General features: G+C 38.7%; 1 protein-coding gene across 1 annotated transcript; it reads right to left on the bottom strand.

The window, feature by feature from the left end:
• Window positions 1-11,791: 11,791 nt before the first annotated feature.
• Window positions 11,792-25,929, bottom strand: xpo5 (exportin 5). Its single transcript, XM_078272970.1, has 33 exons — window positions 25,703-25,929; window positions 25,178-25,299; window positions 25,021-25,093; window positions 24,759-24,896; window positions 24,245-24,427; window positions 24,045-24,071; window positions 23,704-23,889; window positions 23,182-23,258; window positions 23,047-23,091; window positions 22,831-22,921; window positions 22,597-22,680; window positions 22,308-22,433; window positions 22,137-22,227; window positions 21,910-22,038; window positions 21,506-21,621; window positions 21,251-21,406; window positions 20,869-20,910; window positions 20,687-20,776; window positions 20,356-20,555; window positions 20,158-20,260; window positions 18,649-18,830; window positions 18,282-18,382; window positions 18,089-18,185; window positions 17,852-17,987; window positions 17,610-17,708; window positions 17,480-17,526; window positions 16,671-16,771; window positions 15,803-15,862; window positions 15,485-15,579; window positions 15,288-15,395; window positions 14,676-14,813; window positions 13,980-14,144; window positions 11,792-13,716 (listed from the first exon to the last, which is right to left on the bottom strand). The coding sequence occupies exons 1-33, from the start codon at window positions 25,802-25,804 to the stop codon at window positions 13,567-13,569; spliced, it is 3,660 nt and encodes a 1,219-aa protein (XP_078129096.1). The 5' UTR covers window positions 25,805-25,929; the 3' UTR covers window positions 11,792-13,566.
• Window positions 25,930-27,054: the final 1,125 nt, after the last annotated feature.

Raw genomic sequence — 27,054 nt, 5'->3', positions numbered from 1 at the left:
ACAAATCCCATCTGATACGGAGTAGCCATCCCCACATAAATCATTCCCTTATTCCATTGGCCACACGTTACATTGAAAGTATTGATTCCCCCCACCCCCCGCCGCAGCACTGATTGCAAGGAAACCCTTCACAACGGTCCACAAACAGGAAGTGGAAAAACAAACCACGGGTGTGTTTTGATTGACCACAATGGCGGATCCCGAAGCTTTGGTCACAACACTGAACTGATCTATGCTTTGCTGCACATAGCACACGTTATGGAAACCCCAAGACAGCATGACAAATACAAAAATAGCAGGTAAAGCACAAAAAAAACATCTGTAAAGGAGCAGTTCACAATGCTACTTGCAGCCACATTATCCTCAAAACATTATGTATTCAATATTTCCAAATCTGCTATCAGTCCACAAAGATTATCTTATATTTAGCTGTACCCACATTAAAAAATAAATAGAGTTTTGGGGCTTTTTAAAAGGAGTAAACACCAAACATTTCAAAGGTTAATAATAGCAAATTAAACTCTAAAGTTTTAAATGAACCTCAGATTAGATGGCCTTAGATTAAAACTGACCATAACAAGAGCAAATGCTACTGTTTCCATGACAGCACAGCTAAGGATACTTTGAACTCTGACCTTAAACTCCTGCCTGTGCTCTGAAGCGGTGACCAAACCCAGGGTCAATCAAAACGAAGGTCAGCAGGGGTCAAATGGTAATGACCCCTCTCTGGTTACGCAACCACACCGTATCAGCCTCTCCCAAGTAGCATCCAAGCATCATTCATCCTAATCAGAGCTGTGCACCTTCCAGGAGTACGGGATGAAACGGCCTCTATAATGAAATATCAAGAGCAAAATATGAAACAAGAAAAGATGATAAAGCTTAACAAGAGATGAATCATTTCAAATTGTGTAGTTCAATCCATTCTTACAGGACATTTATATATGAACACCTCAATGTAATTGGTAGCAGTTTTGTATTAACTTCAAGTATTCCTTTAGGAGCGATTTTGATAAAATATGTTATTTTGCAATGATGTACTATAACTTTGACAAAGTGATCATGGTTGGAGTTATACATCTCAACATATGGCATACACTGAACGGCCTGACTAGTAACTGTAGGTGAGAAGCATCAGAGAACATATAAAAAATTGTGTAATATTCAATAGCAACTATTTTCATGTAAGATGCATTTGCAAGTATACTGGTGATTAGTCAGCACAAAGAGAAGAGTTTGTGACAGACAGGATAATAAAATAGATCCATCAATGTATACACTACATGTACATAGTACAACTATCAAAACAACTGCATTAGTCTAATAAAGAATGTAGATAAAACACATTCTTAACAACACATCAACGAGACGAAGAGGGGATGATCTTTAAGAAAGGATGACACAGTCTTGGGGTAAAGAAACTGGGTTGGAAGAGAAGGGTGAAAGACAGATGAAGGGGTGGAGGGACTGATCAGAGGGGTGCCAGACACAAAGAGTCCAGGCCATGGCCGGTGGCACGCGATGGGCAGATTAACCAGCGTTTCCTCCCCTAACTGAAGAATTAGGACACCTGACTGAGTCCCGCCAATGGCAGCCAGCCAAGGATTTTTTTTTTGGGGTGGGGGGCGGGGTGGTGTGGGGGGGGGGAAGCTGGGGCTCGCCTTTCAACACTCAGGCTCTTCAACAACACAAAGAGGGGTGGGGTGGTGTTCGTAGGGGGAAGGAATAGGGGGTGATGGGCTGGTGGCTTGGAGTTGGGAGGGGGGCTACAAGCCTTACCCCTCACCATCTGCTGCCCAGGCTAAGTGAGGACAGGGGTAGGGCCAGAGTGCGGAGTAAAGTATTTGAGCGCGTGCACAGAAAATACACGTGTATCTGCATGCACGCACCTGTTAGTGTGTCAGTGGGTGGGTGAGTGGCAGATGGACAGGGCATACTCCTGGCACCAGAGCTTCAATGTTAGTCATCCTATGTTAAGGAGTATCCCCCTTCCCCCACATTCCTGACCCCTGCCAACTAATCCACAGTGCCAGCCAATTCTTTATGTTTTGCTCAGTTTGATTAAGACATCCATGATTAGGGACATTATGGGCTGGAAGAGAGGGTGTGTGTGTATATGTGTGTGTGTGTGTGTGTGTGTGTGTGTGTGTGTGTGTGTGTGTGTGTGTGTGTGTGTGTGTGTGTGTGTGTGTGTGTGTGTGTGTGTGTGTGTGTGTGTGTGTGTGTGTGTGTGTGTGTGTGTGTGTGTCACTTATCCATGAGGCTGTTTACTGTAATCAAAGCTGAACAGACGTGGCCCCTTTTGCCCCCACACCACTTAGCACTATTTGCTATTTTAACTGAGACATTTTATCAACTAATACTAGTTTTTTTCATTTCCTTCTCTTTTACAGTAAGAGTGATGCAAAAATGTGGTAAAGAAAAAAAAATTGAAATAGTACTAGATCAATTATATCAAATATCTATATACGCCACTGTTGCCCCTCATACATGTGACACAATTTCCCCTCTGCGCTGTGTTTATCTGCATATTATCAGTGAGCTGTGTATTTCACCCTGTAAAAAAAGGGGGTCAGAGCAGCAGACAGTTCAGTCTTGCTGAGCAGTAATCTGAAAATGCCTGTAATCCTCCATGCAGAGCCCTTCTGGAGACCATGGTTGCAGTGTGGAGAGGTGTAGTCTTGTCTCCGTTTAACAGCCATTTGTCTGACCAAGCTTGACACGCAACCAGAGCTTTACAGCTGCCAGGACACACTGAGAGATGAGGCACAGTAAAGCTGCCCCAGTCACTCACTGAAATAATTATGCCATTTTTCACCCTATACAATACAGCGTGAGTAAAGGTCACTGCACTTATTCAACTCAGTGTTAGAACAAGTGGCATATCTGGGAGCCAATGAAATCTCTGGTTCATGAACACATACAGGGTGTGGACAGTAGCCTATATTAATAAGCTCCATTTCTGAAACACACTCAAACACTGTTCAGTGATAATGGTTTACTTGGCAACACCAGCAGCAATCAGAATATCAGTCAATGTTTAGGCATTTCATACTTCTTTTGAGTAAGTACACATGAATCTTCCCAAGGGATTTCAGTAACGATGAAGTGGCACTGGAATTCCTAAAATAAATAACAGTTAGTGCATCTTTACAATTTCAACATTGACAATCTGCACTGGGGCAAAAATATGGGGATTTAGGGTGCCTTAACAGTTACCTAAAATCTTGAACTTTCCTTGGGTTCAGACTCTGAGTGGAAAACACATTTACTCTGACAGCGTAGTCAGCAGTGTCGCTTCTCTTGCACACTGTACGTCCCAGCTGCATTTACAGGATGTAGCTAGTTAGTTTATTCCCGCGACAATCTAAATTACATGAAACAGCAGGACTCATAATAGGTATGATGTTTATGGTATAAAATGTATGTTGGCCACGCCTCTAGAATAAGGTTATCTGCATTTTGGCATGTTACTAAATATAACGACCAGATGAACATTATCAACCAAACAAGTTTTGAGGTAGCTAATAAGAGTCCTGTTATCTGTTCTTAGTGACTGAGTTCGTGTTCAAATCCGGGTTAAGCTATCTAGAGAAATGCACACCGTTACCTAGCTAGCCTATCTGTTGATTCCGATGAATGTCTGAACTGAAAATCGCTACTACGACCAGAAACGTCTGTGTTGCATGGGAACTGCGTTGCTAAGCTGCCTTGAAACTAGAGCAGCAGGTGGAGAACAAGTAGGCCTAACATACGTTAATTGACTGAAAAATACATAAATATAATTTTAGTACCTATGTTAGTATGGGAATAACACTTAAAATTATTATTTTTAGAAACATACAGCAATGTAGACATGATAAAACATCATCCAGCACAGGTGTGACTGTGACCCATTTGATCATGATTGGCACGTTCAAACCCCTCCATGGTTTTCATCAGTCACAGAAGCCTAAATTCAATGGCAACAAAATGTTGCTCATAATTCATAAAACTATTTAAAAGTCAAAGAAAATACCAAATTTGCAACAGCATTGTAATTTATTATTTTATAACACTGACACAGGTGTATTATGTATACATTCCACACTGATCAATACAAAAAATAGGCTACTTTAAAATCAAAATAGAACTACAAAATTCGCAGGTGTCCACTCTGCCAATTGTTTTAGAAGTAACTTAATTAAACTGAATGGAGGTCACCTGTGTGTAATAAAGGGATTTTACTTAAGGTCCAACAGCTGGTTACCACATTTCGTGGCAAAAACTACATTATGAAACCAAAGGAACATTCTAAGCCATTACATAACAAGACTGAAAAGTCGGGGAAATGACTAAATTCCCAGGGCATATCTCTTAAAATAGGAATAACGAATAGCACTGCTGTAAATCTGACTAGAGCAGGCCATCCTCAAAACAGTCCGTGTGACAAGGGCACTAGTGTGGCAGGCCACCACAAGGCCTACTGCATCTTCAAAGGGGCTACAAGCTCATCATACTAAATGCAATATTTAGTGTAAATACGGTGTAGGCCTAATGGTAGCAGCACCCTGTTGTGAGGATGCTTCTCTGCAGCAGGCCCTAAGGGCTTGGAAAGGTAGAGGGTCAATAAATGCAGCAAAATACAGAAAGATCCTGGAGGAAGAACTGCTTCAGTCTGTAAAACAGCCAAAATTATTTTCTAGCAAGACAACTACCCCAAACATAAAGCCAAATGAGAGTCCAGTCTGCAATCTGTTTGGAAATTTGTGGCAGGACTTGAAAATGGCTTTTAACTTCCAAATGCAAATTGATATAGATTGAGCAGTTTTGCAAAGATGCATGGTGAAACCACTAATCCACTCATATGCAATCAAGCCTCCACTGATTTAATGATGTTGAAAACTAAACTGCCAAAATCCAAGAATGGTCAATACATTTTATAGGCAGTGGTTTTTTATTTCTCTCTTTTTTCGCAATTTAGAATCTTGTTTTTCCTCCTGAGCAGTCCATTTTTATACCTCACAGTAACACAAATCATATCATAATCAAATGAATTATCGTTCATTCAGGATAAGCATCAGAAAATATTAACTAAGATTTACTTCTTGTCTAGTCACTGAATAAAAAATTGAGAGTAATAGCAGGTTTAGCAGGGTAATTTGGATTATGAATTCACAATTATTGTATGTATGATCAAGAAAAAGGGACTGTTGCAGACAAATGACGTGGAATGTCTTGTGCTCAAGTTTGCAGAGTCACGCTGGTGAGAGGATCTTGCATCCAGGCAGCAGTGATGGGCAAAGCAAGGCAAAGCAAGACAAGGTAATGGGCCCTAGAAGACATGGTGGGAAATGGGGATTATTGAAAATTAAGCAATGACAGAGTTTGTTCTTTGGATATTTTTTCTTGTAAAAAAATAAAAATAATAATTACATAAAACAGAAGACATTCCTTTGTTGTACTTGAAAGCATTGGTTATCCAGAATCCTGAGACACTATGTAGCGTGGGTGGGAGACAGCATACTGAATGTGGGTGCAGGGTTTTGTTTTTTTGTTTTGTATCTCTCCACAGCCAGTATGGAGAGGAGGAATTATTACAGTATGGCTAAAACTAATGATTATTTTCATTATCGATTAATATAGCGATTCTTTTCTCAATGAATCGATTAATAGTTCAAATATTGAATTCCCATTATATACCTCAGTCTAAGGTAGCATCTTACAATCTCTGTTTTGTTTGACTAACAGTCCAAATCACAAAGATATTGAATATACTGCAAATCCTCAAATCTAAAAAGCTGATACCAGATAATGTTGGCATTTTTGCTAGATAAATGACGATTAATTGGTTAATAAAATGGGTGCAGAATAATCTGTCAGTGTACTATAGCCTAATTGTTTCAGCTCTCAACTGCATAAGCTCACAACTCTTTCAATGTACATTTGGGAATCAAAATGTTGTATTAAGATAGATTTGAAATATCAATCAATCAATCAATCAATTTGTATTTGTCATATGAAATTTGAGAAGGTACAATTCCAGTGAAATGTAATCCCAGCTCCTTTAACTTGTGCATGATTCATCATAAAGCAGAATGTGGCCGCCAGATCGGGGGGAAGGAAAAAGAAAAATAACGTCTCATCTTTTAATAAACCTCTTATACACTGCAGAACCAATCACTACACATACGTTATGCAGCTGAACTTTGTTTCTTAGCTCAGGAAATTCTGTCTAAAGTAGTTTCCAGAGATTCCAAATCATACTGAGTCACAGGCAAACATAAATTGATACACATTACAGTACTGTATACCAAGTTAATAATCTCCATTTGACATAAAGGTGCTGCCATTTAAAAATACTTAAATGCCTTCATTAAATGTAAAACATTGAACAGCTATGTGATATTTGTGTTTTTTGTTTTTAAATAACTTTGAGATTTTAGGAGAATGTCAGGATTGTTGAGAGTAAACAGCAATGACAGTTCATTACATAAGAGCAGTGGTGGAAAAATAAGATAATTAACATAGATAATATCACACTCGCAATTACAGCTAAACGTCTTGCATTCACAATTTTTACTTCAGTAAAAGTATCATCAACTAAATGTATTCAAGGTATCAAAAGTACAAGCACTTGTCAGTGTTTTACTGGACCATTATTGATGCAACTTTTTGAGCAGCACTTTATATACTTTTGGGTAACGTTAGTTTCATCTGTAACAATGCCTCCTCTTTTACAAATGTATTTGATTTTGTATGCAGAATACTTAAGTTGTGAAGTAGCTTAACTAGTAAATATAGCTGTTAAATATATGTAGTGGAGTAAAAAGTAACACTACAATATTTGTCTCTGAAATGTAACGTTAGTGGAGTAGAATTATTAAGTAACAGAACATGGAAATACTCAAGAATAGTACCTCAAAAATGGATGTAGCGACAGTACTAGTGCAAATGTACGTAACGTTACAAAGGCACAGGTTACAAAGGCACAGGGAATTGCAGTAGGCCTACTTTACTGTACAAATTCAAAATGTAACGTTTAAAACTTCGAGGTATAAACGACTGCCTGTTGACCATAAATATTAAACATACGCATTCATTCCCAATATTTTATAATACCAAAATCCATAACATAACACCGACGTTTAACGTTAATACAGCCATGCTTATAGTATAAAACCATAGACAGTATATATAACAGCCATGGTCAACGACACTGTTCTTCTTCATTGCGCGTCTTTAAAGCTCATTACGGTGGCGAATAGCAAATGGCGCGTTACCGCCCCCTAACGATATGGAGTCTGAACTATTTCTACGAAAACGCTTCCAAAGTCTCTCCCATAGACTGTAAGTATTAACAGTCTATGGTCTCTCCCTCGTTTACTAATTCAATATTCCTTCACGATATACCCCTAAAGGGTACACTCGTAATTATTAAATTGAGGTTTGGTCATCATCATCATTTTCTCATGACCAATGGCATGTATCAAATAACAGAATATCCAAGCAACAAAACTCCAACTTTCCAAATGTATTATGTGTTTTTAGAGGCAGTATAGCATAGGGGGGGAATGAAATACATCATAATATACAGCAAGTACCAGAATGAAATGTTCACAAGAGGAAAATGAAACATAAGCTTATGGTTCTTTAAAAGGTATACCGTATTTGATTTAATATAAATTCTTTTCCACGTTGTAGTTTTTTCTTTTAGGATTTCATTTCACCCAAATGTATGTATTTGTCATTTTGCAAAATGTTGCAAATGCAAAACAAAACACTTTCACTTTCACAATGTTTTTATTCTGCTCATGGACACAGACAATTGTCATAATTGAACCACGAATAACATTATCCATGATCGGAAAGCAGCTGGATGAAGACAAAATCTTTTCGTCAATCTTTTTGTCAACATTTTTCCAGCCCCTTGCTCAGATTCAACAAACAGAAATAGATAGACTGTTGGTCAGTTAACAGTTGATTTTACAAAGTGAGAGAGCAAACAGAAAATAAAAGAAAATTAAAAAGAAATCATAATAACAAAAATAATAATAATTTCAAGAAAATAAATGTATCTGGCAACTTCATATTGTATACGTACATGTATTTATGTGAAATAACTTATGTGAAATTGAACTGAAAGATATTGGTATTACCTTTGAAATCAAAATTCCCTGCTTTTTGCCTTAAACATCACCAACAAAGTCTGTAATTCAACAATATCTTTAAGTTTCATTAATCCTGATTTGATAAACAGTCCATTGGTGTGTTCTCTAAAATCCACTTTATGTAAAATTCGTACTGCTCTTTTCTATAAAATGAACAATGGCTCTATGTTAGTTGCATGTGTTCCTCCACACTTCCACACAGTTACTAAAGTAAGGCAAAATAAGTGAACAGTACAGAATTAGCATTGCCTTATAATCTAACACATACTTTGCTTTGTTTAGAACAGACATATTCTTTGACACTTTTGTTTTTACCTGTGCTATATGGGATTTCCATATCAATTTTTTCATCCATTATCACATCCAAAAATCTAACTCAAACACTCGTTCAATAGGAGTTCCATCAATCGATAGTGAAACATTTCCATCCTGCTTCTGATTAGAAAAAAACATGAACTTTGTTTTTTTAAAGTTCAGTAATAACTCTACATTCAATCTTCCTGCATTCAGATCTATACCAGCAAACTGTACGTACTGTTGTCTATTCTCTAAGTAACTGCCTATCCATTTTAAAACTACGCCTCTCATCCCCTATATTTGCAATTTAGAAATTAACATTTTGTGATCTATAGCGTCAAAAGCCTTATTTAAATCTATAAATATACCTATCGTATATCGCTTATATTCAATTGTAATCTCTTCTACTATTTTCATTCATGCTAAGGCTGTAGATCGATTTGCTCAGCAATTTAGTTTTCATAATTTTTTACAAACAATTTTTCAAGCACCTTTGAAATTATGAAAGCAGAGACACTGGTCTATGGTCAGGCTATGTTTATCCCGTTTTAAAAAGTGGGAAGACCTTTGCTGTTTTCATCTTATCAGGAACTATACCTGGTCAAAGGAAAGATTGAAAATATAACTAAGAGGTTTAAGTATACAGTCAACAGTTTTTTTCCACTACAATCATGTCCAACCCATCACTATCAATGTCTTGTTCTTGAGTTTTGTTACAATTAATCTTATTTCTTTTTAACTCACTTCTCCTAAAACCATGGACTGCACCACTTTACTGTCCCCACTCCAACCACCTTCAGGTTGTGCATCATTACTTTTATTAATAGAGTTTGCCAAATTAGCCCTAACATTTACAAAATAGGAGTTACATTAATTTGCCACTTCTTTCCTGTTTTTATAACCTTATTGTCATTGATAAAATGATTTGGTAAATCTTTTGACACAGTGTTGTTTCCTATTACCCTGTTCAAGATTTTCCAAATACCTTTGGTTATTTTGATTTTCTTTCAACAATTTGTTATAGGATTTCTTGGCTTGTCTCATTATCAATGTTAACTTATTTTAATAAACCTATTGCTTCTCCGCTGTTTTTGTTTTAAATTTGAAAAAAATCTCTGTAAAGTTTATTTTTATTCTTACAAGCATTTTGTTATCCAGGGCTTTTCATTGTAGCTAAGGTTTTGTTTGCATGGTATTATTGGACAATATAAATCATATAGTGCCAAATAGCTCTTTAAAAACGCTTCATAAGCATCATTTACCTCTTCTACAGTAGATAAACTTCATTCCACTCTTTTTTTTGAAAATCATTTCTGATTTTGTTTATTGCTTCATCATTTCTTATTCATATATATTTATATTGTTTTTCTTTCTTCTTACTCTTTGACAGTTATAAGTTAGAAAAACTGGTAAATGATCACTTGTCACTTGATCAGCCCACTTTTAACATAACTCAATAATATTTACAAATATATTATCAATTAATGTTGCGCAACTCGAGGTTATTCTACTAGGTTTCGTAATTTTGGGTACATTCCTCTAATATAAAATGAATCCAAAAAATCTGATGTTTTATGTTTAGATACATTAATCAAATCAATGTTGAAATCCCCACAAATATTAACTGCTCTACTTTCTTTAAGCCCATTCATTAAGTTTTTCATGCTGTCTTTAAACGTTTCTACATTTGTTCCTGGTGTTTTATACACACAGGTTACAACAATATGTTTCAGTTTTTTCATTTCAAGCTCCACAGTTATGCATTCCATTAAATCATCAATTACAGTAGTCATATGTTCAACTTGTTTGCATTTCAGATCACTATCCACATACAGAGCTACACCCCCTCCCCTTTTATCAATTCTATTCAGATAATATTGTAATGCTCCAGAAAAACAGATCAAAAAATGAACACCCAAACATGTCCATCTGTAGAAATAACCTTTTTTTAAACTTGAATTACTTTTCACTTATTTCTAAATAAAAAAAAATCAAAAGCTGAAAGTTTTAAATTGAAATTATTCTATTCTTTTTTTTTATTTAACTAGAATTACTGCCTTATGGTTGTATGCCTCCACCTAGTAGTCAAGTTGCAGTTTACATCCATGTCTATCCAGACTCATATGTAGTGAAGATTTTGAAGTAATGTAATAAAAAGGTATGCAGTGTTTTGGCAAAGTTCTTTTTTTTTTTTTTTTAAATACAGAGGACTGATAGAGAGCTTTGTCACATGTTGCAACACCAATCACCTGAAGCTCAATATCAGCAAAACCAAGGATCTGATGGTGGACTACAGTAGGAACAGGAGACCCCTGTCCTGGTTGTCATCCAGGGAGAGGAAGTGAAGAAGGTGGACTCATAAAAGTACATAAGGTCCAATTTAAAAAAAAAAAAAAAAAACAACTGGACTGGACTCCCAACACGAAAGCCCTCTTCAGAAAGGGACAGAGGAGACTGTTCTTCCTAAGGAGACTCAGATCCTTCAGTTTGTGCAACAGGCTTCTGCAGATCTTCTATCAGTCTGTAGCAGTGCTCGGTACTTCGCCATGGTGGCATTAAGGCTTGGAGGTCAGCAGTCTCAACAAGTTGTTAATGAAGGCCAGCTAGGTGATCAGGTTGGAACTGGACACTGAGGAGGCAGTGGCAGCGAGGAAGACAAGGGATGAAATCAAAGCATCTTGTATAACCCAATTCAGTATACGACCAAATAGTCACAATCTCCCCTTCTGTTCCTGAGTCATGGCGTTGAATAAGGGTTTTTGCAGAACATTATGATTTCACAGTGAAGTTGCCTTTTGGATACAAAATAATTTCACTCTTCACTTCATCCTATTAAGACATTTGTGTGAAATTGTCATAATTACCATATTCATTCTTGAGTTACGGCCAAAAACGTGTTTTGTGAAGTCACAGTCAGCTTGACCTTTCACCACCAAATTCTAATCAGTCCATCCTCAAGTCCAAGTTGACATTTGTGCCAAATTTGAAAATAATTCCCTAAAGGAGTTCCTGAGACATCACTGCCATGAAAATGGGATGGGTGGACAGAAAACAGACAACCCAAAAACATAATTCCTCCAACCACGGCTATCGCAGGCAGAGGCATAAAAACGACAAAATATAAACCACACTGCACTTTTAAAAAGCCTATTTTTTCTTTTGTACAGAACAATTTAGTGTTGAACAAGCATTTTTAAAAATGGCCACTTTAACATCAAATCATCACAAAGACAGGGAAATCATTGGAAAGTCAAGCTACTCCTGGTCAAGTATCATGTGTTTTTAGTAAAAATGTTATCTGAATCAGACCAGTCTTTATACATTTAAAGAGGGCTCACTCCATGCCAAAATAACTCCCATTTATTTTTGGTCTGAATCTACACAACACAAAACAAATCACTCTCTACTACGACAGCTCCATAAGAGCAAAATGCATCCATCAAATTATGCTTAGAAACAATCTCTTGGACAATGAAGGAATGTAGTGCTGGTTCATCTTTTTCCTATGGCTGGCAAAACCAGTACAAACACAAAAAAACATGTGAAAAACAGAATACATCACCAAATGAACAGCTAAAAAAAACAGAAAGACTTGGATTAAGCTACACATTAGTTGTTGAGTCCACCATTAAATAATCGTTATGAAAGGTATATCTTATTAGGTTTTGCTTCTCAGACATAACTGTCTGGTCACATTTGTCAAACATGTCTACCATGAGTGTTTTGGCACAAAATGTGGCTGTATTATTTATAGCATATGCGCACTGCATTAAAAAAAAAAAAAAAATAAAAAAAAAAAAATAGTACTTCGTGGCCAGTTAGCCCAGTTGGTAGAGTGGGCGCACATATGCAGAGGTTTATTCCTCGACACAGAAGGTCTAGGGTTCAAATCCGACCTGTGACGGTTTTCCTGCATGTCCCCCCTCCCCTTTCATATCCAATAAAGGCAGCAATGCCCAAAAATTAAAGAACAAAAACAAAAGATATTACTTGGGCTGTTAGTTTGTACTGATAAGGAACTGGCAAAATGCAAACCATCATTGCCTAAACCAACTACTGTGTATTATCTGCAAACTAGAAAACTGTCATACATATTAACTATTAACTACAATAACCATTCATGAAAACACAAACTAGCTGATTTTTTTTCTCTTAGGGTATGTTTCCATAAAGCATCTTCACCCCATCAAAGGGAACGTCACACCTGAGTCACCTTAAGCACATCCTTCAGAATCAGAGACTGCATTCAAGCTTGTCCAGTCAAAGGAAATTACGGCAAATACGGAAATGTGTACATGGATATGTCCAAGATTTCTCTTCTTCTTGACCCAGAATATAATAGCCTCGACAGCAGCAGTGTGCTCACACAACATATCTGCCAACATCAACCTCTAAAATTTATATTAAAATTAAAAAAGAAAAAGTACAAAAGTACTTGTACAAAACCCTCTCCACAAACTACACACACTCCTAATAGGCTTCTCCTGCAGCTATTGGCTATATTGGCTTTGCTTGTTTGGATATGATTAGATGCTAATTTCTATGCTGTTTATCAAACCAAAACTGGGCTCCCCTTGTCCCATATACCTGACATGCTTAGTGTGCATGATGCTGAGCAATGGGGAAATATTGCCCTTTAAAATGAAAACGGTCCAAAGTGAAACGACAGAATACAAAACCGTCCCGTTTCAAGATAGTTTTGTGGCTCAATAAAGCTTCTGCTGCAGAGCAAATATTAATAGTCTGTTATTTTAAGATGGTCTCTTAACACAATCTAACACAGAAACAGACCATTATATTTACTACACATTTCCGTACCTCCTACTTTATTGGTATGAGCAAGGGAATGGAGAAGAAGTGTGCAATAGGACTTAAAAAAGGGATCTAACGTGTGATACTTGCCTGCACAAATGACTAGTGGAAAGATATTACTTAGGAGTATGAGTGGTGCTGTGGCACAGGAGGAGTGACAAAAAAAGATTACCTATTGGAAAACAGGATTGTTAGCAGTTATGTTAGGTAAAGCCACACTGCCCCAGCTGGAGGATGGTGAGGGGAAACCCTGGTTTGTACACAACTCCGTCTTCAGTCAGAAGTCCATTAGAACCACTATGTGTTGCTACAGAGTATTATTCTCCGGGGAGAAGAGAGCTGCCAGGCCCAATGCTTCACTGTCCGGTAGCAGATCCTTGTCTGGCTTCGGCTTTTTAAAGAGCGATGGAAGATTCCGGATATGAACCTCCTTCCTGAACTGCTGGCACAGAGCTTTCTGTTGGCAGGGAACGGAGAGAGGAGAGGTTAAACAGAGCTATTCGAGATCTACCAGAAAGAATTTCATTAGATTGTCCAGCCCTGCTGAGCTGCTGCACAGTTTTTGCTGCAGAGCACGGGAGATTTACAGCACAGCCAGAATCACACTGCAGAGTAATGACTTGCACTGTTTTGCCAGTGGTTCTGGTCCCTTCTGATGAGTGGCCTACAGTGGGATATAATAGAGAAGCACTGCTCTCTAGTGGTTAAATGTGGCATTACCCCAACAGTTCCTGCGATGAGCTTCTTGAACTGGTCTTTCCTCTTCTTGTCTCCAACCTTCGGGGCATTGGGGTCCATGAGCCTGTGATCATACTGGTCCAGAGCCTCCACACTGATGTTTGGGATCTGGGTCATCACTGCTTTCAGCTCAATGTAGCGAGGACGCTAAGACAGATAGACAGACAGATTAACAGAAATTTTAAAGAGTGGCATTCTCAGGAATTAGAGGAAACTTCTATATCATACCTCTAAAAAAAAAAACAAACACTGTACTATATGACTTTAGAGCTGAAACATTTAGTCGATCGAAAGCAAATTAAACAGAAACTACTTTGATAATCGTTTGGAGTTATTTTTCATGCAAAGATAACAACTATTCACTATTCAAGCTTCCCAAATATGAGGATTTTCTGCTTTTCTTTGTCATTTATGATAGCAAACTGAACATATTTGGGTTTTGGACTGTAAGTTAGATAAAACATGCAATTTAAAAGACGTCAACTATCATTTTTTGCTATTCCTGACATCTTTTAGACGAAACAATCAAAACAACAAATAACAGGCAGGTTAATTGATAATGAAAATAATGATAAGTTGCAGTCCTAGGCGTCTTCTTTAACGCTTAGAGGAAAAAATGACCCAACAAAGGCAGAAATAAAGAGGAGCTATGGTCGAGACGGTTGCCTTTAGCCTCACCAGGTTTTCATAGATGAGCATGGCCAGCTGAGAGAGGGCAGAGTTGCAGACCTCATGCTGCCCGTGAACCTGAAGGCCCCGAAGAACACTGGTATAGAACCATGTCACCGCCTCAGGAAGAAGATTACCCCCTACGACCTGAAGAGAGGCAGAGTGAATGTGGGAGGAAATGACAAGTATTTTCTTGTGTATCCAACGCCTGAAGTAGCTTATTAGTGCTGTAGACTTCCATTATAGCAAATTTCAAAAAAGAGGTAAAAACAAATGCACTATTTGTCTTGAGAAACATTTTCTAAAACCTACAGTGCCCAGCAGTTTCAGATTCAAAAGAAGTATATACTTGTGTCCCGATTTAAAAAAATTACGTTATCAGTAGGAAGGAATGAGCTTGTTGCTGAGAGCCACAGACAGGGTAAGGAAGTCAAAAAGTTTTGAGACAGACAAACGCACTGTTGGTTCTGGTCTTTCCATGGGATTTGTGGACAGTAACAAATATATGAATATGGCCATCCTTATCCTTTAAAAGAACAAATATATAAAATAATATAAAAAAAAAAAATTAAAAAAAAGAGCCAGGCTTCTATTAAATGTTTGTTGCATTGAATGTGCTACCTGCCGCAAAAGTGTCCAGCAGACCATGGAGGCAGTGCGGTGACAGTTAGTGGTGTCCTTCCACGACAGAGAGGTGAAGGAGAGGGTCAACAGGGTCATGTAGATGTTCTGGGCAAAGAACAAGAGACAATGAGTTCATATACAGCATTTTAGGAGTGACCATGCCGTCCTCTGAATGTTTTGCGTCTTAAGCAGACCTCGTGTTTCATCAGGCATTTTCCCAGCTCAGTCAGCTCCTCTGTGGGCTGGGCAGGAGACGCCGTCTGCACTAAATCCATCATCATGTCTTCCTCTACAAGAGCACATTTCAGCAAAGTGATGAGACACTTGTCAGAATAAAAAACAACAGTCTTCCTGTCTTATTTTGCTTTGTCATTAAGATTGTGGGCCTTTGTTTTGTTGATGTTCTAAGTGTGTATTGTATATATAAAAAAAAATCTAAATAAAATCTTATACAAAAAAAAAGAAAAGAAAAAAGAAAATCTATTTAATTTTTTTTTTTTTATTTGACTTACCATCTACTTCCTCCTTATTTGCTGCTGGTTCAGGCCCTTTTTTGGAAATACAGCTCACAGCTAGAAGAGAAAGAAGAAGAAGTACAATAAAGCGACTCCTCAGTTTATACTCAGCCTGAAGAGTAAAAGCCGATCAGACAGTTGTGTGCAATATCCTGAAACTCCCACGCCTATATTTTTTTTAGTACCTTCTCAATACACATCAAAAATCACCCTCATAGCTATCAATGTCTTGGCTATTTTTTTTGGGTAGTGCAGTGGAGGTAAATGATTTTAAACCCAGGCAGCAGGTTGTTAGTCACCCAAGACACGTCCTATAGGAAGGAACACAGTCTCATCTATCACAATGTGTGTCTCAGCTTTAACCAGGAACTATGGCTGATATTTGCAGTTCCCTGATGCGTTCTGAAACCGTTTGTAGTTTGTGTAGCTGGCACAAACAACCTTACCACATGACTAAAGTGCATTAGCAGTGTTAAGGAATAAGCCCTGAGCTTCACAGCAGGTTTAGACAGGGACATTATATTGCTATCATAAACCATCACTGTCATAAAAAAAATTCTTTTGCAATAAGTATTTTATTTTGTATATTTAATCAATACTTATGCCAACAAAATGCAAAGTGGCTGGCGCATAGCACTGAGTTAATAAACTTCTTTCACTCTCAAATTCCAGTTTATAGCAACATCAAATCATTTTCAGGTAATAAATTAGCATTAAATGAAGTGTGCATTTGTCTGACGTTTTACCCCGCCTTTATACGTTGTCAGGTTACAATTTCCTTTATTTTCTTTGTAACACAACCATTGTTTGCTATACTTTTATGGAAATTGAAATGGGAGAAGTTACTAGAGATTCTGAAACTTACTGAGAAGATCCAGCACCTCCCTGGTGAGCAGGCGTACCAGCTGCTCCTCAAACATCTCCTGCGTCACCTGGCTCTCCTGACACACCGCCTCCTCCTCCCCACTAAAAACACAACACACAGGTTACCAGTAAGTCCACATATCCAGCTTGAGAGTCAAATAATTAAATATAGACTTCAACGTGATTTGTGAAAAGCTCTTAGCTATGTTTGTTTTAAACTGCATAAAGATTCCAAGAAACTGTGTTTCATAGACCTTTTCTTTAACATTCAAATGTTTTGTTGTTCTACGGTTAAACAAAAATACTGGAGTTAGAGTGTAAAGCTGCAAAGATTAATCGATGAGTTGCCAACTATTAAATTAATCACCACCTATTTTGATGTCCAATTAATCGGTTTGTCATTTTTTATGAAAACAAAAAATTCTCCTTCCCTTCTTCATTCCTCTACGATAGTAAACTGAATAGCTCAGAGTTGTGGACTAAAGAAGACATTTGGCGACGTCATCTTGGGCTTTGGGAAACACTAAACAACATTTTCCACCATTTTATTGACCAAACAACTTAATGATTGAGAAAATAATAGAAAAGAATCTGTAAATTGCAGCCCTATTATAGTGTGAAATGTGATTTGTATTTGAGATACTTTCATGTTTAACTTTAGTGTTCAATTAATATGTTCAATTAAGCCTCCATTGTGACTTACATATAGCCATCCCAACCGAGGACCTACAGTAAGGGAACTGTTATTTTAAAAAGTACATCATTTCCAGCTTCCTGATAAATACACAAAAACATTATGCAACAACTTACTTGACAGAAGTCCTCTGGTTGATGACCTGCCACTTGGCATTGAGTCTCTGTAGTATGAAACAGAAGCAAGATCATGAGAATGATGAGATTAATGAGAACTGTTACAGAATGGGAAGTGTGGAGATCTGACCTGCAGCATGTAGGCGAACAGAGGTCCCAGCAGGGGGCAGAGTACACTGTTGTAGTACTCCTGAGGACATGACACCACCAACTGCCTCAGAAAAACCCGTACACTTGTTAAGGAAATTCCATGTTAACATAAAGCAATAGCTCAGCTTTGGTCATGTCGAGTATTATCCATCTAAAATGGGGTGTAGTGAAAAGAATGTTTCCATGTATTTCAAACCACTGACTAAAGCAAATAAGGATATGAATCATAGGGCGAAGTCTGTGGTCAGGCACATGGTCGAGGGAGACAAAAGCAGAGCCAGATATTTCTTCTGCCAACCTCTCAATGGTGTAGAATTCCTGCTGCAGAGACAGACCCGCGTTCCCCAGCACATGGAAGCTATAGAGGTAAAGAGAGCAGAAGAAGAGGTATTATTTAGACTGCAACAGGATGTGAGGTATATAAAATACAAAAAGGAAAAGTTTGGGGAAAATTCTCACCAGTTGTCATACAATGTGGTGAAAAATCCCTGCATTCGCTCCAGGTTGGTTCTATACACAGGAGAGTCATAAATATCCAGAAGATGCTGAGAGAGACCTGGAGAAAGCACATATTGAGAAAGTTTAACCAGAACCTTATCTGATGGCGGCTCATTAATGGGCACAAAGCATGTGTGCAGGGAGCTCCTCTTACCAAGAACCACATTTTTCTCTGCATCCATCACTTCATGGGCCCTGGAGAAAGTCACACTCAGACGAGCCATGTTCTCTGGCATGTACAGACTGTTGTGAGTCCTGCAGTGAGGAGTAAAGAAAGGAGACTGGTCACAGATCAGTACAATACCAGAAGGTATTATTGAGACACTATACAGTACTGATGACCCTTTTACACCAATGACCCATTTCTACATGTGTAATGGGCAAAAAACGAAAACGTGGTTGTTCACACATTATACCATGCCATAACGATATCATGTGTTAATGGCCTGATGTGGCTGAACACAAGTTGTTGGTATAAAAAGGAGTAATGCAAAAGGTACAGTGTCAACCAACAGGCGTACCTGATCAGAGCCAGCAGGTTGGGCAGCAAGACCAGAAACTGGGCAGTGCAGGGGTTTCTGTAGATGGGAGCTCCTGCAGGAGTGTAGCCCATCACGAAGCCACCAGCCTTGGCTTCCTCCAGGTCTGCAGGCCAGCGTGCCCGCTTCACCACCCCCAACATGGCATACAAGCAGAAGCTCAACTAGAGGAGAGTCAAAAAAGATAAACAGTTAAATAATTCTAACATTATAGCTGACTGCACCCAAATTGTAGCCATGATAGCGACATGGCTCGAAGGATGACAAGGCGCTTTGTTGATCAGTCCACCATTGTGGACCAGACTGAAATATCTCAACAACTATTCGACGGATTGCCATGACATTTTGTGCGTTCGTTCATGTCCCCTCCCATGTCATCATCAGGTTTAAATCTTAATTTGTCCAATAATTTGATTAATGACCAAATACATGCAAAACTGACAGTCACATCAGCCACAGCTGTACTTCCTGTATTTAGTGCTAATAAGCAAATGTTGCATGTACCACGCAAAACTTATATAGTGAACATGGCAAACGTTTTCATTGTGAGCATATTAGCATGCTGGTGGCAATACAGTCTACTGAGCTCCTAGCATGGCTGTAGAGTCCTAGTCTTGTTTATTAATTACAACAGTTATTACAGTTACTCTCTGCTTATGTGGCAACAACAACTTTAGCATAGGACTTTACAGGATTGTCGTTATTGGATAGGATTGGTCACACTGACCTAACAGCTGACAAACAGAAGTAAGCTCCATAAGTGACTCAGGACTTGTGTTCACCTAATGCTTTGAAAACTTTAAATATCTCCGCCGTATTTTAAGTTGAGTAATTATTAATCATTCTGTATCCTGCAGTGTTAAAACATGTCAAGTATGGAGCACTCAGTGGCTAACTTGTGTTTAATTTTTTCTAGTCTCGCTTTGCCAGACCTTCCTCCACAACGTTGCGGAGGAGGGTCTGGTTAGTCCACACAGCCTTCCGGGATGGGAGCAAAATGTGCTCTGGTTTATGGGCATTTCTTTAAATCAATTAAAATCATCATGGGCGCCCATGCCGCTGGAAAATAGCCTCGGGAAGGAACGTGTGGAACACGTGTACGTTCAAAAGTTGTTTTAGTCGTGCAACAGAAAACTCAGATTGGACAGATAGTCTAGCTAGCTGTCTGGTTTTACCTTGCAGAGATCTGAGGAGCAGTTAACCATAGTCCTCAGAAATCCACCGGAGTTTAGAATTCCAACACAAAGGAAGCGTTAGGTAATGGAAATCTGGTCGAAAAAAAGGACATACGGTGGAATATATATGGCAACGGGGCAATCCCGGAAGTGGAAGGTCGTGGATATAGACTAACTGCCGTGTCTTCTACATTAGTGTGAAGGAGGCAAGTCTGCATTGATTTCAACTGTCTAGATCCTCTCTAAAAGCCCAGTGACAGAAATACTACAGTCCTTAGATATCACTTAATAACTCCATCCACACCTACACACTTACCCGCCCCCTATTAAGGGCCGCTGTGTCTGTATCTTTACTTTGCTCAGTGACAACCTGATCAGCTCCAACAAAGGACAGGAACATAGCAGGGTCCCACAGCACACTGAAACACAGAGAAGACAAAACAGTAAATTATCAGTCATGACATTTAAACACGTCGTAAACAATTTGAGGGAAATAGAGAGAAATCAAACGCACTGCCTCATCTCATCCGAGGTCCATTCTGCAACCACTAAAGCCATCAGTTCATCTAGAAAAGCCTTCTGCTTTGCAAAGTCTTTGAACTGGTTACTGATGAGCACCAGAGCTTCCATCAGTGAACATTTCTCCATGTTAGTGAGCATGGCGTCCCCTGAGAACATCTTCTTTACGTGATTGTAAAACATGTCGAAACAAGGCTGCAGAGAAAGAAATGAATTATTTCAAAATCAAACTTTACTCATGCTTGTGCACAAATACTATCCACTGAAAGCAAGTTTAATCCATGTCATGCCATTTTACTTTAACTGGTATACATGGATATATTTACCAAGATGAACTGTGGGTAATCCCGGCATATTTTGATGATGGAAGAACAGGCGTGCCTCCTTACATTCTTTACAGCTCGGGTTCGAGGTGCCTGAAGTTGTCAGTTGGAGAACAAATTTTTTGGTCTTTGATGTAAAGGATGAAGGAAAAGTGACAATATTTGGTTGTGTGAAGACAACTCACCTTACTTTCCTGACCAACCTCAAATGTGATGGCTTTAAACAGCTGTAGAGACATAATAAAAAAAAATACTATAAGGTCAATGTTATTAATACTTGTTATTAACAGAGCCAATGTGCATTTTAAAATGTGTGTCTTTCAGTAACATGCTACTTTTGGAAAACTGATATTTTCAAAAACGGACAGACGGCAATTGCAAAAATTATTAATTCCAGACAGTTCACTTATGATTTGACCAAAACCAAGAGAGATTTTATGCACACCAAACTCAAATGTCTTCCACAAGTATCTACCCAAATCACCACATATTACCGTCATAAAACCACCTAATATTTATATTATCCAGATGCCTGTAGGTACTGTATATACAATAGACTACCCTGACCTTGTAGAGGACCGGTGGCAGGAAGTGCGGCCTTAGTGTGACAAATGGGAAGAGGGCAGAGACGTTGGTGAGCACACAGGACAAGATGAGCGGGTCATTGGTGTCGTAGTTCAGCACAGCCTGCAGCAGCTCCATGCTCTGATCTACGGGCAACTTCTACACAGTAGGAGGGGGGGGCAAACCTTCACATCATTATAATCAACTTTATTTCTCGGAAACAATTTTGTTCTGGTTACTTGAAATTATTCCTGCTACCTCCTCCTCTAGATTTTTGAAGATCTGTGCGACCATACATTCCATGAAGACGGTCATTGCATCCCACTGGACCACTGATGGAGACAGGAGGGAGCACAGGCCCTCAGCAGTCTTAGCTAGTGAGATGCAGAGAGACAAGTTCATCAGGTTCATCGCCATCAACATGCAAATTAAACTTTGGAGTTTTTGTCGCATTCACTTGAATGGTCAGATAAGTTCAAAAACATATTTTGCTCATGCATACACATTCCTACGTCCCATTCAAAATGAGTCCACTGTACCTGATTGGGCAGTGGGGATTGCTCTTGTTCCATAATGCTGCATATTTTACATGTTAAATTAACCAAACCCACCACAACAACAATCCTCCCCAACATGTGTCAAGAATTAGGACCAACACTTACATGTGGTAGCCCCGGTATCAATAGGGCTGGCGATCTGATACTGCAACCATTCTGCTGCTATATGGAAAGCCTCCAGAGGGACAATGCGACATGCAATCCTCACCACCTCTCCCTGCTGTGCTCGGAAAGCTGTTGAGCATGAACATACACTGTAAAAAGCATCAAGGGATGAAAGAAAGAGTACCAACCAATCTTAAGTGAAGTAAAGCTGAATCCTTAATACTTACAATGAAAGAAAGAATTGAAGTCCTCGTCGCTGTCAAAGTCCACACGCGAGTACTCGCAACTTGGGTTATCAGCTCTAGATGGAAATCCAGTCTGGAGAGAAAGACAAAACTTTTACACCCGTTTGGCTTCCATGTGCCCTAGGAATGGTAGCACAGACATCAGTGTCTCACCTTGACTAGGTTGGTCATACACGCTCTGAGGTATTTGATGGCCTTATCCACAACAACCACGTCCTTTGACAGAGTCTCATGTCTGAACAAAGCTCCCCAAGTAGCCAGAGTGGATGACTTTAAAAACTGCAGAAAAAGAAGAAGAAGAAGAAAAAAGAAAAAAAAATCACAAGAAAGCTCAAACACAGCTGAATGATTCATATTCTACTCATTCAAATGCAGTCTTTAACAAAGGATTTAGAGGTGAAAGTTTTAAGTAAAGTCCACCAAAACAGTATTGTTATCTCACCTGACTGGAATGTGTAGTGAAGGCTAAAAAGGCTTCCATGTACTTGCTGAGATTTGCAGGTACCTCGACCTCTACATCTGAACCCTGTGGAGAGAAGATTATATTTAAACAAAAAGTCTAAACTTCTAAAACATGCTTTTGTGATCTTACATAAGATGTGTGCATGAACCACGCCAAGATAAAAGACCATGTCAACCCGGGAATTAATGTGTGGCCAAATTAAAGCAAACTCACCACTAACGAGCAGAGCTGGCCTCCCAGAGCACACAGGACCTGACACAGCCTCTTCAGGAAAATGTAACGCCGCTCCACCACCTCCACTGCTCTAAAAAGGTTTATACACAGGACTACAAGTTACAGCCAGTTGTACTGAATAAACTTACTTATACATGTTTTTATAACTGTTTTACATCTGCGCTCTACAGTAGGCAGACGTGTCACATTACTTACTGTGATTCAGAGGATTTCTTACATATTGCAAGTCCATCGGCTGACCTGCAACCAGACACAAACCATTCAACAACAGTGAGAATGGTAGGTTGAAGTCTGTAAACAGAGATGATGGAGAGAAGCAGTTCTACTCACTGGGCTGCAGAAAGGATGTAGTGGATGGCCACATCATCGAACAGCAGCATGAATGGCTTCCTATCCTCCAGCTTGCCCTACGGCAGAATGACACAATGGATTACACGTGGCTTTTGTTTATTTAATGTAAACTTTCTAGGCTGTAACTAGGCATACAGTATCAGGACTCTCTGATCTACGGTTCTATAATAATAAGGCATATCTTAAAATCTGGTGCGATTGTCAAGGAGTTCTGTGACAAAAAGACTCTCAGTTCAGGAAATATGAGCCAAAATAAGTGTATTATAAATAGCCACACGGCAGTGCTATTGCTCTGAATCTGCACCACTTCTTTCCATAACCCATGGTTCAACTGTCCCAACAAATGCCAATCACATCTGATCCCAAGATCCTTTTTTAAAAGATAGTAGTAGTAACCATCACACACGGAGACAAAACTATGGACTGAAAGAATAATCTCTTTACAGCTAGCATTATGGCTTAACCATGGCCTTTCAACACAGTGTTTTCCCTGCGACTCACCTTCCGGCTGATAGCGATGAGCAGACACTCTGCTGCCTCCAGCTGCAGCTCTGGTTCACTCAGCAGCAAACACAACATCTCCAGTAGATGACAGTTTCCACAGGTAATGTGCACCAGAGACACCCAGTCTATGTAGCCTGCAAGTGTGTTCAGTGTAGCCACAGCAACTCGACAGTGAGCTCTGGCCTGTGCATGGAAAAAGAAAGCATGAAAAGGGGAACGGGAGGGAAAAGGGAAGAGTGTGACACAGCAACTGAAACAAAACTAACGAAAAACTAACAAAACTAATCAAGTTCATAAGAGGTTTATTTTAGAGCAGAGAAGCAGTGCTACTTCCTCACCTGCAGTTCATGTCCAGGTGACCCTTTCTGGATTAAAGAAAAACACAAAATCAGACAAATATTATAGTCACTTTACTGTTTAATGTTTACTTTTAGCAACATAAACAACAATGTATCAATAGATAAGAACCATGATAATACAGAGAAATTAATCCTAATGCTACTTATTTCTAAAATATAAAAGTTAAGACCCCACTGACCAGTTTACGGTAGTCCTCGACATTAACATGCAGGATGGCAATCATGAAGCTGAAGATGTTTTCCATGTTTTGGGTGAGTGTCTGCTGGATGTCTCTGCGTCGCTGGGTGGGCAGCGTCTGGAAGGTGATCACATCCTCCGCCAGCCTCAACAGGATCAACATTACCAGCTCCGTCTGTGCCTCCTATGAAAAGACACAAGTGAATTTTAGTTTTTACTTTATTTACTTGGTGGTGACTGAAAAGTCAACAGGATCGAAGGGCTGCATCTTTTGGCCAAGAATACAGATAAAATAATCAAGTGGAAAAGAGGTTGTTTAGGTTCATAGTTGCTGAAAAATGACGTTATCTCCCAGTGGCAAAGTTGGCATGATGACATCACATTAATATGTATAATATGAGTACTTATTTGCATGTAAGTTACTACATAATTGTATTCAAATGTCATGCAAGCTGGCAAAGGAAACTATTGATATGCAAGAACATACAGTTTCCTGCACTACATAAGTTACTCACCCCATGGCTGGTGAGAGCCTCCATCTCTTTCAGCATATCTGGCCAATGTTGAGGCCATTCTCTCTTTATCATTTCCACAGTGATTCTTGACAGGGCATCTTTGATGTGGCTCTCCTCCTCCAGGATAGTATGAGTACCCTGATAAGACCCAAAACAGGTAAGTGTCTACTACTGTGACAGAGTTAAGAGACAGAATTTAAGTTCAATTTTAATCCCAAGACAGATGGTTATGTTGCCAACAGCCTATTACTATCACACTTACAGTTGATAACAGCTGCATGGCACACTCCTTCAACTGAACTTTCTCTTGTTGTTGCATGTTGTTCCATCGAAACCTATAAGAAAAATAAGTTTCCTTTTAAATGTGAAGCTTTTCTCATGTAATTATTTGTTATACAGAATTTCAATGTTAAACTCACTTGATTACGTGCTCCAGAATTTGCAAACCAAAGTGTCTCACTACAGCTGTCTGGGCTTTGTCGGCCAATTGTAAGCCACATGGGACACAGAAGGTGCTCGTCTCTTTAAACTCTTCGCAAAACTGTAGTGAAAAATGAAGCTTGTTATATTACAGACACCGAACTTAACTTAATATTGTCGTAACAGTTATACATGTAATGTGTCAGTGTTAAGAGGCTAACGTACAGCAACAGCTGCCTTAGCAAAATTACAATAAATATACAGAATAAACAGTGGATGGGGCGGTGAGGTGATAATCATGTCATAACGTGTTAACTGTTAACGTTACCGGCTAGCTCGCAAAGCATCTGACCGTCATCATTGCAAATTTAGCTAACGTTAAAAAACGTTAGCAGGAAACGAACTGCATGAGCAATGCTGTTACCACTAATCCTAAAAAAAAAAAATAAAAACTTTGACAACAGCAACAATATTTCACAAGCTCAGCTAGCTAGCAGCTAGCTAGCAACCCATAACGATGCTACCTTTAGGGCCTCCAGTCGGTAAATTTGGTCTGTTTCTGGATCCATCATCACATTCACAGCTTTAATAAGCTGATCACACATGGCGGCCACCTGGTCAGCCATGACTTCAGGTAGCGTCTGGCACACTGTTAGGGGAAAGCGAGGAGCTCCCTTATGCAAAACACCTGCACGAGCTGCTTAACCTCTGCCTCAGGGAGGTACCAACGTTCACAACGTGTGCGTTTGAACCTTTGGCTCGCCGTTGAATGGGAATTCTGGGAGTTGTAGTAGAAGCGCCAATTTCCTTTAAAGATCGTCTCTGTACTGAAAGAGAAATCACTCCTGAATTCAAAATAAAAGACATGCCTGACAGCCACAAGAATTCGTCTTATTTCGTAAGACATGAAATTAATGATCACTTAACAAATTATTCAATATATTGTGAACATATTTAATAAAGGATTTAAGCATAAGGTATGCATGTTGTTTCATCATTTTCTTAATATAAATTACATTTCATTATAGATTTTTTTTAATTTCAAAATTATATTTTTTTAAGTCTGTTTTTATTCATTTACGGCATTTTTCAATTACACGTATGTGTGTATCCTAATGTTACTTGTCATGACAGTGGAGTTTGGTCACCAGTACCATCCCTAACCTTTCAGCTCATCAAATTATTTAACAATTTAGGCCTATTGGTTTATTTATATTTTTATGTAGGCCTATATGTATTTAATGTAATCATTTCTCATTTAATGTTTTAATATTGCATTGGGGTTCCATAGTTAATTGTTCTCTTATCTCACTAGCAAGCAGTTGTTTTACTGATTTGTATTCATTCCAGCCTGGAAGAAATGAAATGAAAGGTCAAATTTGATCACCAAGAGATGCGTTTATTATTACCCCCTGGCCCCTGCAAACATGACTTGTAACAGTAGTAAAAACAAAAGTTGTTACTAATAACATTAATGACAGCTCTGTTCTATTCAAGTGTCCCAATACACGTAACAGTGAGCCTGCATGCACAGCTCAATGGGATTCAACCATAATTAATTGTATTATTTACACCTTTGCTTTTTCTACTGTGCCATGTCAAAATGAAAATGTCTTCTGTGAAAAAGATCTATTTCCAAACAACACATTAAATTAGAACCCTACCGCAGCATACATTTCAAATGTGAGACATTTTCTGCTTCCATCAATCAAATCGATCAATGGAGAAAAAAATGCAGCAGATTAATCCATAATGAGCATGAGCTCCACCTAAACCAACTACAACCAACAGTAAAATCCTGTTTTTACATTAATGCATGAATAATAATAATAATAATATATTATATAATAGTGTAACAATCATACTTTAAGTAGGC

The sequence above is a fragment of the Sander vitreus genome, chromosome 17 (assembly GCF_031162955.1).
Source record: "Sander vitreus isolate 19-12246 chromosome 17, sanVit1, whole genome shotgun sequence".
Taxonomy (NCBI): Eukaryota; Metazoa; Chordata; class Actinopteri; order Perciformes; family Percidae; genus Sander; species Sander vitreus.
The sequence above is the reverse complement of the archived record's forward strand: the minus strand, read 5'-3'. Positions and strand labels throughout refer to the sequence as shown.

Bases quoted from the DNA above. Each gene is read 5' to 3' on its own strand.
- xpo5 (XM_078272970.1), bottom strand. From the start codon at position 25,804: ATGGCTGACCAGGTGGCCGCCATGTGTGATCAGCTTATTAAAGCTGTG. The intron at 20,911-21,250 runs GTCAGGGTAGTC...ATGTCTCTACAG, and splicing joins TGCCACCGGTCCTCTACAAG to CTGTTTAAAGCCATCACATT. The intron at 15,863-16,670 runs GTAAGTTTCAGA...TTTCTCTTCTAG, and splicing joins GGAGGTGCTGGATCTTCTCA to CTGTGAGCTGTATTTCCAAA.